Raw genomic sequence first — 11758 nt, forward strand, 5'->3', positions numbered from 1 at the left:
TAGCTCATCTTTGCCCGCTTTGCGAGTCCACCCTGGAAGGAGGCTGAGATCCAGATTCCGCTCCCCACCCCGGAACCTGGCTCGGCGAGGCGAAGAGGAACAGAGGCGGCTAGCAGAGGCTGGGCGCGGAGGCTCGGGGCGGGGACTCTTTTGCCAGCTCCATTGAGGAGCGCGAGAGAGGATCCCTCCGCGCGGAGCCACGCGCCCCGCCCCTTGGGGGCGTCTCCGACGGAAAACAAAAACAAGGGGTTTGCTCGGCTCCGGAGGCTGCGGCGGAGCCGGGAGGACGCGGAGGTGCGGGGCGGGCGCTGCGCCCCGCTGAGGAGCAGGATGCGGCCGGGGCTGTGAAGGCCGGGCGGTGGCGGGGAGGTCGGATGCGGGTCCCGGAGCACCGCTGAAGCGGCTGCCCCCCGACCTCGGAGACGGAGCCCGGACGCCCCCGCCGCGCCGGTTCGCGACGCCGGGGCCCGCACGGTGAGTGGGGCCTCCCGGCTGGCTCTGGCTTTGGTGGTGACGGGTCGGGATCGCGGCGGTGGAGCCCCCTGAGAGCTGCCTCGGGGCCCCCAGCTGCAGCCCCCCGGGGCTGACAAGGGCTGCGGGGATGTTTGGAGAGGGGTGGGTAGCCACCCGGGGGTTGACAGCCCCGGGGCTCTGCACCGTGGCTGAACCGAGGTTTTGTGTTCGTGCTCGGCGAGGGCGGATTGGACTCCACCTGCCCCCCCACCACCACCACAGACAGCTAGGTGGGCCGCCCTGTCTTGGACGGTGGGCTCGTCGAAGCTGCAGAAGCCGAGGGGGCAGCTTGGAGGTGGGCTCCGCGAGAGAGGGGGGTCCCTGGGGCGGGGCTCCCGGAGCGGGGCGGGCCTCCGAAGCCGCCTCCTTCCAGTTCTTTGTTCAGTCTCGAGACTCCCCCTCCCTTCTCTCCCATTGTGCAACGCCCCGCCCCAGAATCGCTGGCCTCAGTTTTCCCGTCCCCCCGCATTCCTCTAAGCAGAAGTCCCTCCTGTGCTGTCCAGGTGATGCGGACAGTTGGGGGCATTACGCTCCGTAGACAGTTTTCCTGTTTGCCCGACACTGCCAGCCAGAGGGCTGGTCTGACCCAGCCCTGGGCAGCGGAGGTGACCGAGGTCCTTGTCCCATGCCACGCCTCCTTGGCTTTTGGGGAGGATTCCCCTGGGGCTCGCAGACGTGACCGCCCCCCCCCCCCCCCGGGTCTGGTTTGTGTGAGCTGGGGGCGTCCCAAGCTGGAGGGTTACATTCTTAACCGGCCACGGTACGGTGTGTTTGCTGCAGATGAAGGATTTGGGGGCCGAGCACTTGGCAGGTGGCGAGGGGGTTCAGCTTCTCGGATTGTTGAACTTCTACCTGGAGCAAGAACAGAGATTTCAACCTCGAGAAAAAGGGCTGAGCTTGATGGAGGACACCCCAGAGGTAAATTTGAGAATTGGTAGGAATTTGGAGAAGGGAACTTTTGTTTTCCCCAGTTAAGTCAGTACTGAAGGCTGCAAAGTTAAATCCAAAAATGGCCTTCCTGTACTAAGAAAAACCTGAAACCGCACAAGGCTGTCTGCTTTTGTTCTAAGTGGAAGTTAGACTAAGTGTAGTGTAGAGGTGTTTTTTTCAGACAGTTGGGGGCTTCCTAGGGAATATTTATGATAGGATCTCAAATAATCCTAGAAAACAGAAGCACCATACATAATAATTATACAAAACTACATAATTTTTCCAACACTATCTGTTCTAGGGGAATTGAATTGTACCGGAAGTGCCTGGAACTAGGCAAAAAAGACGTCACCTTACATTGAACTGTGAAGCTCTTCTGTGTTCGATAACTTTTAAAAGCAGTGATTTATGTCTTGTATCTGAAAATATATAGGTAGTATTAAGTAGCTCATACTCATAACATGTTGAAAACTAAACGGGAAAGTATAGTTTCTGGACCTATGTATTCAATTCTAAGAAAATAAACTTGGATTCCTGGTTTTTTTATTTCAGAATGATAACACTTTATGTTCAAGACTGAGAAATGCCAAAGTAGAAGATTTAAGAAGTTTAACTAACTTTTTTGGATCTTGCACTGAAACTTTTGTTCTGGCTGTCAATATTTTGGATAGGTTCTTGGCTCTTATGAAGGTATTTAATCATTTTTATTAAATCTACATTTTTTTTCCTTTGGTATCTTTATTTTTATTTTTGTTTGTTTGAGGCAGGGTTTCTCAGTATAGCTCTGGCTGTTCTGGAACTAGGTCTGTAGACTATGTTGACCTCTAACTCAGAGACCTGGTTGCCTCCGCCTCCGCCTCCCCCTCCTGAGTGCTGGAATTAAAGATGTGTGCTACCACATCTGACAAATCTCCAATTTTTCAATATTCAGTGCCCAATAGTGTCTAACGTACAGGGCTCAATAATATTTGTCAAATGGATGTAATAAAGCATCCTATCCATAAACTTAAAGTAATAAGAATTCATTCTTGCCAAAGAGACTGCAAAATTGTATTTCTAGATCTTAAGTAAGGTTTTGTTGTACCTCTTAAATGTGTTCTCTTGAAAGACCTTATAAAAGGAAGACCAGCATGTTTTAAGTACTTAGTGTTTATAGGAGGCTGGGGGTGGGGGCGGGAGGGGGAGAGAAGGTGAGAATTGATTAAAATTCACCTTGTTAAAAAATGCCATGATGATATCTGTTGCAGGCTGATTTATAAAACTGCCCAATCTGACATAAAAGAAGCTAGACTTTTTATTTTTTTAAAAAAGTAAAATACTGCTTGGGGGGTAATATTTTCATTTTTCATCATGTTTTTCTTGGAGCCTACATGTTTTTTAATATGAAACCTGACAAATGGAGTGTAACAGTATATTAAAGTTGACCTGCTGCCTTTTCTGTAAGGCCTTTCAAAGGAGGGAGCCACGGTCTTATTAATAGTCAGCAGCAACTGTTAAAAGGCAAATTCTGTGGCCAATAGGATCGCTGTCAGCTGCTGGGTCACCTTCGAGGGCGCAGAGAAGAAAAGGGCACCCATCTGTTCACGGCAGCTCCACCTAAGTCCTCTACACGGCACAGTTAATGGGGTGCTTTTCCTGGGCAAGATTACATTATGTAACGGTAGAGTTTTGAATAAAAAAGAGCAGATGTAGAATAGTTTTCCTTTATCCAAAGCAGTCGAATGCTGTGTGGTGTACGTATGTTCATGGGTGTGTTCAAAGGATTGTTTTGAGGGAAGATGTACTATTCTATTACCTCTGAAATATGAAGTGCAAGAAAGCAAGCTTTTGAACCAGCTTTGGGATTATTTGACGTGCATTTAAATTTAATAAATGCTCAAATAGCCATTTTTTTCTTTTTAAAGAGAGGTGACAATGGTCTAAAATGTAAAAATAATTGCAGGTAAAGGCCAGTGCATCTAAGAGAAGCAGCGTGAAGTTTGTTCAGCGTCTGTCTGGCTACATCGAAGTGGTGATTGTTGGGATTCCTTTTGCTGTGTTTTCAGGTGAAACCGAAACATTTGTCTTGCATTGGAGTCTGTTGTTTTTTGCTGGCAGCCAGGATGGTGGAAGAGGAAGGCGACATTCCACCCACTCACGATGTGATCCGGATCAGTCAGTGTAAATGCACGGCCTCTGACATTAAACGGATGGAGAAGATAATCTCAGAGAAATTGCACTATGAGTTGGAAGCTACTACTGCCTTAAACTTTTTGCACTTATACCACGCAATTGTATTTTGTCATACTTCAGAAAGGTGAGTGGGACTCGTGCCTTGAACATCGCCTCAACATAGAGTAGGGAATTAGATTGTCCATAAATCTTACTCCCTCGGAACGTGCAGCGTGCACTTGAGTCCTTAAAACCCATGTAACGTCTCCGAAGGTTTGATAACTCTTTTTCCCTTGCTTTGCACAGGAAGGAAATACTGAACCTCGACAAACTAGAAGCTCAGCTGAAAGCTTGCAACTGCCGGCTTGTCTTTTCAAAAGCAAAAGTGAGTCTGTTTCTTCCTTATTTACGTCTCATGGTTTCCGTTGTGGTTTTTTTCCCTAATGTGTGTGTTTTTGTTTGTTTATTTTTTGTAGCCATCTGTATTAGCTCTGTGCCTTCTCAATTTGGAAATAGAAACGGTAAAATCCGTTGAATTGCTGGAAATTCTTCTGCTTGTTAAAAAACATTTGAAGGTAAGTATCTTTGGGCTTTGTTTTCTTGTGGTGTCTTAAATATTTTATGTAACACTTTGTGAAATTCTCAGCGTGTGTTCATTTTTCTTGTATGTCAGCTGTTCTAATTCTCAAAGTTCGCTTTGACCCAGACAGTATTAAGCCAGAAGAAACTCTGACTTAACCCAGCTTTTTTTCTGAATGCAGGTGTTCCTTCTGGGGACTTGTTTGCTATGGCAGGGTAGCTGTGCACACTCCCAGTGCCTGCCCTCAACTGTGTACTGTAAAGTACACTGAATACCCTAAGGTGATAGATGATGTCCCCTCACGTCTGTATGTGGAGGGTTGAGACACCTCAGTAGCACTACCAAAATTATCAGCAGTTTTTTAAAGTCCCTTAGCTGGACCATGCCTGTAAGTTTTTGCAGTCATGGCAAAAAAAAAAAAAACAAAAGCACAGTGCTTTTTCTTATTTAAACTAATAGTCTGGTTAAAGAAATGCAAATTTTAACATGAAATGATGTTTATTGTCAATGTGACTTAGTGTTAGATAATAGTGAATATGAGAAGTACTTTGGGGTTCTTAGCAAAGGCATGGGCAATCCTTGGGAGGTGCTGTGATTAGGAGTCTGGCTGAAAATTCATCATCTGCAAGAATGAAGGTTTGTATAGCAAAGGCTTATGGCTAAGAAATGGGTAGGCTATTGGGGTTGGGGATTTAGCTCAGTGGTAGCACAAGGCCCTGGTTCAGTCCTGGGGGGGGGGGGGGGGACGGGACGACACGACACGGGACACGACGCACATCATTTTAAGATGGAATGGCTGGGCTGTGGTCACAAACAGGACTAAGTGTATCCAAGGCAGTTCTTCAGAAGCCAAGTATGTAGATGAGTCAAGGAATCATGGATGACCAAGACTTGGATCTAATGTACTAAAGTTTGATCACTTGTTCAATATCCATAATCCACAGCAAGAGAACTGTCTCTGTCTCCACAAATTTGTCCACACACACACACACACACACACACACACACACACACACACACACACGACTTTTTTTTTTTTTTTTTCCCTAAAAGATGACCAAGTGTTCTGAGTTTTGATGAAAAGGCCAGTCTGAAAGTTGAACGAGATCACTTAAGGATGTATGTGTAGGATAGTGAGAAGGACTGGTAGTTGCCAGGTTACAAAGAGCTAAAGATATACGCAGACTTGGTGGAGATAGAGGCCAAGATGCTTTGAAAGATTCATTTTTAAGTCAGATGTAGTGGCATACACTTGTAATCCCAGCACCCCGAAGACTGAGGCAGGTGGATTGTGAGCTGGACGTCGATTTAGGCTCCATAGTGAACGGACTTCTTGAGCTGGGTGAAGCTGTCAGAACATGACACAGGCCTTCTGTTTGTGGTGGACGTGTGTGCAGTGTGAGATAGTTGTTGGAGATGTGAGCTTTTTCTGTCGTAGCTCTTTCTCTGAACTTGAGCGTGATGGTGATACCTGAAAGCATCTTCGTGTGTGCATCAGTCACGTGGGCTTCTCCAGTTGGGGAGGAACCGCCCTTCCCGGGCATTTCCTCTCTGATAGTGCTGACTTTAGTTTGTGTCTGATGCCATAATATAGATGTATATTATAAGCAATCCAAACTAATTTGTTCAAGAAAGGATTTTTTTTTTAAATAAAGATGCTGAATTTCTTTTCTTTGGCACTACTAAACAATGTACTTGATGCTTTTTTGTTTTAAAAAAAACAGGCTTGGTTTTAGGTCAGTGTTTTCTTAGAATAGGCATAATTTGTCTTAGCACCCAGGTCATATTCTCATCAGTTAACTCAGAATACCCAGCACCTGTGATTTCAAGGGGCAGCAGAGCCTGAGAACCATTGTTATAACAGCTTCATTCATCTTTGTACCCAGATCAGCGACACGGAATTCTTTTACTGGAGGGAATTAGTTTCTAAATGCCTAGCAGAGTACTCTTCTCCTGAATGCTGCAAACCTGACCTGAAGAAGCTGGTGTGGATTGTTTCAAGGCGCACAGCGCAAAATCTGCACAACAGTCACTACAGCGTGCCCGAGCTACCGACCATCCCGGAGGGGGGCTGTTCGGATGGCAGCGAAAGGTGAGCAGGTGTCTCCCGCAGACTAAGTAGAGTGATGGGTTCTGAGCATAAAAAATAACTGGCCCATAAAAAATAAGGGCCAGCAAGATGTCTCAGCAGGTAAGGCCACCTGCTGACAAGCTGGCGTTGGAGTCCCAGAGCCCACAGTGTGGAAGGAGAACCAACCACTACAAGTTACTTTTCTTACCTCCACGCATGCTGTGATACAGGTGTGCTCGCACATGCACACACACCACACTCTCCTCCCCCTTCCTTCCCTCCCTCCCTAAAATAAGTAAATAAATATAGTTAAAAATGAAAAGAAGAGCCGGGCAGTGGTGGCGCATGCCTTCAATCCTAGCACTTGGGAGGCAGAGGCAGGTGGGTCTCGTGAATTCAAGGCCAGCCTGGTCTACAGAGTAAGTTCCAGGACAGCCAGGACTATTATATAGAGAAACCCTGTCTCGAAAAACCAAAAAACAAACAAACAGACAAACCAAAAAAAACAAAAGAAAGAATTGGGAATGGAGATGTAGCTCAGTTGGAAGGTGTTTGCGGAGCGTGCAGGAAGCGTAGATTGTGATCCCTAACACTGTGTAAACCAGGCCTGGTGGCACGTGCCTGTAGTCCCAGCACTGGGAGTTAGAGGCAGGAGGGCCAAAAATTTGAGATCATTCTTAGCAGTGTATGGAGTTCAAGACCATTGTTGGGCTGGAGAGATGGCTCAGAGGTTAAGAGCACTGACTGCTCTTTCAGAGGTTCCGAGTTAATTCCCAACAACCACATGGTGACTCACAACCATCTGTAATGAGATCTGGTGCCCTCTTCTAGCCTGCAGACATACATACAAACAGAACACTGTATACATAATAAATAAATAAATCTTAAAAAAAAAAAAAAAAAGACCATTGTTACATGTGGGACCCTGTCTCAAAAAGACTAAATAAAATCGGTGGAAAGTTGTAAGAGAACATCTTTCTTCACAGTATTTTTTCAAGCCAGAAAATTAACCAGTAGTTTCTTAAAATAGGCAACTTGTAAACCCCCACCTCAAAAAAACACATTTTTGTCTTTTCCTTCTCCTTACTCTGAGACACAGTTCCATTTTTAAAATGAAAGCAGTTGGAACAGTCGCGGGCTTTTCACTGTTGGTGTGCTAATGGTGCTGTAGGAGGAGGGTGGGTACAGGAGCCGCCATTACCAAGACTCCACCGATGCACTCAAGTTTGGCCAAGTGCCGCCACTTACTTTGTTTGTAACATGAACTTTACTAAATTTGATGCTGTCTGCTGTCAGGTAAGGACCAGACACTCCAGTTTCATAGTGTGTGTTCTTGCTTTGGCATTTGAGAGAACCCTGGTGGAGTAACTAGTAGAGGGAAGACCTTTCAGCAGACCACAGTTTCACCCCTGCATTGAAGATACTTAGAATTCTGTGGTTACTTCTGCTACAGTGAATGAGACAGGCATGATAGGTGGCAGATAGTAATTGGGGTGGGTGGTGGTAGCGGCATGGACCTTTAATCCCAGCACTTGGGAGACAGAGGCAGGCGGATCTCTGTGAGTTTGAGTCCAGCCTGGTCTGTGGAGGGAGTTCCAGAACAAGCCAGGGTTACACACAGAGAAACCCTATCTAGGAAAAACAAGCAATTGTTAACCGAACCTGATGGCCCATGCCTTTAATCTCAGCACTTGTGAAGCAAGGGCAGGAGGATCTCTGAGTTCAAGGCCAGCCTGGTCTACATCTGGAGTTCCAGAACAGCCATGGCTATGTAGAAAGACCCTGTCTATAAATAAATAGATGAGAACAATTGTTAAGGAAAAACTATCTTTTAATGAGAACAAACTAGACATTAAGCTCAACTCAGCTGTGTAAATAATGGTTAGCTTTTGAGTATGGTGTGTAGACGGATCAGGCTGTTGTATTTTGCCTACAGACATCTGTTTCAAGCAATGACACCCTTTTTTGTCTCTTTCCTTTCAGTGAGGACTCTGGTGAAGACATGAGTTGTGGAGAGGAGAGTCTCAGCAGTTCCCCTCCCAGTGACCAAGAGTGCACCTTCTTTTTTGACTTCAAAGTGGCTCAGACACTCTGCTTTCCGTCTTAGAATTTGCATGGTCTGTGTCAGGAGTTAAAGGATGTGCGCCTGTTTCAAAGCAATAAATGGGGGAGTAGGTAGTTCTCTAGTGCATCCCCCATCTAGACAGGAATTAGACAGACTGGAATACCTACCTTCTATTTATTATTCAGGTCAGATCTGGCCTATTTTCATATTTAATCCTAAGCCATCAAATGGGTTAGTGCCTCTTAACAGTACTTTATACATTGGCACTTTATTTTCTAGTTGACTTTACCTGTGGGGAGGAAGGAAGGTGCTGATACCTTTGTTACTTTTCAAGATTTTTAGAGATGGGTAGTGTAGCTTGTCTTCAACTGTAGAGCCTTCGGGTGTCTTTCTCTAACAGTGAGAGGGTGCAAGCGCTTCCGTAGCAGGGACAGTGGATAAGCCTTCCGTGGTTCGTCTGGGATTTCCTTCTCCCCTGTTCTCAGAACAGACTGTACAGGACTCTTGAGTGTCAAACACCAACTTTGTTTTCTGATGATACTGGCTGATACAGATCCTATACATTAAGAGTTATATTGACATATCTGTGAATTTTAGTTTCTAAATGTCTTGAGATTTCTGCTAAAGCAGAAATTGTCATCAGGCTAGGGCTGTTAGTTGCATTCTTAATACCTAAGTATTCTCATACTGTAGTATTATTTTATTGTTATCTAAAAGATCCATAATCTGCTAGTTTTGCATGCACCTGTATGAAAATGGAACCGGAAATGGAACAAATATGAACAGAACAGGAAATGGAATTGATAAGCACTGATTTAGTTCATCTCACTTTCTTGTATTGAAAAATCTGCATGATAACTTTCTGATTGTTTTGTAATTCACATTTCATAATGTATTGTGTATGGGTGCCAAGATTTGAATATGAAGTGAAGGAACTCCAGTGTTTGTAGTATTAGTTAAAGCGATTCTGTGTGGTGAGACAGCCATAGGGATGAGGATGTGTACACTCTGTACACAGAAGATTTGTACAGAGAATTTTTAACTTTATAAACCTATGTGAAAATGTAAATCTTTTAAAATGTACATAAAATACTGTATTTTTTTACCTTGTGTGTGTGGTAATCTGGTCAGTGCATATAAATATAATTTATTGTGTGTTCTATATTCCCAGACATTGATGACTTACTTTTTATTAGTAAGTCAACACCCATTGAGGTGTTTTCCAAAGTAGATTTTTTTTTAAGTCAGAATAGGTTGTAATTCAAAATAAAAACATTAATGAATTCTCCTTACGTTTAGTTTTTAATTGATTTTTGGTGAGTTTCATCACAAAGGCTTGAAGTGAGGTTGAGGGTCCCCACGTTGTCTTTTAACTGCTGACAAGTCCTCTTGTGTGGTTTCTCATCAGTTTGGCCCTTGGTTTTGGAAATACCCAAAGGGCATCTGTCACTTGAAAATTGACCTATCTCTGGGTGGGTTTATATTAAACTTTCAGAGATGGCACACTAATCCAAATGTCTGTTTCTTCACTGTGAAAGGCAATAATATGGTATGAAGTATGCCAGGCTGGTACACTGTACATTCTCTGGAATGTTGCATGGTGTGTTTGGTGATGGAGTCCCACTAGTTTCTTAGTGTCTTGCTTTTGGTAGCTCAACTTTTTTTTCCCCCCTTATCTGAAATGGTAGTCTCTCTGTTTAGCCCTGACTGTCCTGGAACTCATTACATAGCCTGGGTTGGCCTAGAACTTACAGAGATCTGCCTGCCTCTGCTCCCATGTGCTGGAGTTAAAGGTGTGTATCACCATACCTGGCCTCTCAAATCTTAAAAATAAATTTTTTGTGTCGGTTTCCCATTCTAGTTGTATTTTGTAGACTTGTTTTCTAGTTGGTCAGCAAACCGTGTATATGGAATATAATTTTTTATGTGCTGACTCTGCCCTGGAGGTAATAGGCATGACTTCTGTCTTAGGGTTTCTATCGCTGTGAAGAGACACCATGACCACGCAACTCTTATAAAGGAAGACACTCAATTGGGGCTGGCTTACAGGTTCAGAGGCTTAGTCCACTATTCATGGTGGGAAGCATGGTGGTGTGCGGGCAGATGGGGTGTTGGAGAAGGAGCCAAGAGTTCAACATCTGGATTGGCAGGCAGCAGGAAGAGAGTGATATTGGGCCAGGCTTTAGCATCTGAAACCTCAAAGCCGAACCCCAGTGACATACTTCTTCCAACAAAGCTACATCTACAACAAGGCCACACCTCCTAATGGGTCACTCCATGGTGACCAAGCATTCAAATCTATGAGTCCACAGAGGCCGTTCTTACCGAAACTGCCACAGCTTCCTACCTTCCCAGTGAGGAATCTGCTCTAGGATGACCCTTTTTGAAAAGCTTTGACAACTAGTATATTCTGCTTCAGATTTTGACTGTTGTGATGTGAAGGTCATTTGTAGTCTTCCCAATCCTGTGACCCTCTTGGGTCCCTCGGATTGTATTGCTTTTCTTACTAGGTCTCTCTGGGGGAATCTGTCCGAGGCTCCATCTCTTCTATGTCTAGCTTTTGATAGATTTAGCCTAGAGTTTCTTATTGAGCTCCCAACTTCTTATTCACTCTGGCCATTCTACTAGGAAGTTTCTGATTACTCCTAAACCTGTTCTTCTTGTATGGCTATCTCACTGAATCAGAATTCTACCCATTCAAGAAGAAAACTTGGCCGATTTCTTTGTCTCTCCTTGTGTTCTGGAGAGTCCCTAGCCTCATTTGGAGGATGCCATTTACATTGTTTGTATCTCCTTACTGGCTCTCCTCTTTGTCTACCACAGGTTTGGTTCAGATGACCCCCACCCCCACTCCTTCTGTCTGGATGCTTACAAGGCTGACCCCAATATCTTTTATTCCAGTTTTGATTGGTTTTGGCCCATGAAAAATTGTCTTGAAAATTTGTTCAAAAGGTCCCTCCTCATCAGGTACGCTGAACCTATTGCTCTATTGCTGTTTTTTTTTTTTTTTTTTCTTGTCATTTCCTGAAGCTAAAACATTTTAAAACTAGAAGGCTGGCAGCTATGTGGAAGATGGGATGGAGCTTTTATCTTTTTTTTTTTCTTTCTTTCTTTCTTCTTTTTTTTTTTTTTTGTGGCATCACTAGGGGACTCACTTGGTGCCATTCAATTGAGTGCTTTTCTCAAGGCAGTGATGAGTAAGATTGAGACTCGGGCATCATTCGCACATTACCGCAGTCTTGGGGGAGAGGTTACCATTTTGACCTCATTGGTGATCCACCCCTTTGGGCTGTTTCGGTTTTGATGCTGTGGTTTGTCGGGTAAGTTGGGTGTGCTTTTCTGTAGTACCTGGTAAGGTGGTGTGACAGGGTGCTGGGTCTCCACCCATCTGCCTCTGCTCCCACCTTCCTGTTCCAGGCTGTGACATTTCCTAAGTACTGTGTTTTCA

At 44.7% G+C, this 11758-nt stretch overlaps 1 protein-coding gene across 2 annotated transcripts; it reads left to right on the plus strand.

The window, feature by feature from the left end:
* Positions 1 to 231: 231 nt before the first annotated feature.
* Ccng2 (cyclin G2) lies at positions 232 to 9819 on the plus strand. 2 transcript variants are annotated; one of them, XM_028881946.2, is made up of 8 exons: positions 232 to 474; positions 1294 to 1431; positions 1996 to 2133; positions 3489 to 3739; positions 3901 to 3979; positions 4071 to 4169; positions 6061 to 6266; positions 8229 to 9819. In XM_028881946.2, the coding sequence occupies exons 2-8, from the start codon at positions 1294 to 1296 to the stop codon at positions 8350 to 8352; spliced, it is 1035 nt and encodes a 344-aa protein (XP_028737779.1). In that variant the 5' UTR covers positions 232 to 474; the 3' UTR covers positions 8353 to 9819. The 2 variants fall into 2 exon arrangements, with proteins under 2 accessions (XP_028737779.1, XP_037065079.1); XM_037209184.1 differs by lacking the exon at positions 232 to 474 and adding an exon at positions 653 to 808.
* Positions 9820 to 11758: the final 1939 nt, after the last annotated feature.

The sequence above is a fragment of the Peromyscus leucopus genome, chromosome 10 (genome assembly GCF_004664715.2).
Source record: "Peromyscus leucopus breed LL Stock chromosome 10, UCI_PerLeu_2.1, whole genome shotgun sequence".
NCBI classification, from domain to species: Eukaryota; Metazoa; Chordata; class Mammalia; order Rodentia; family Cricetidae; genus Peromyscus; species Peromyscus leucopus.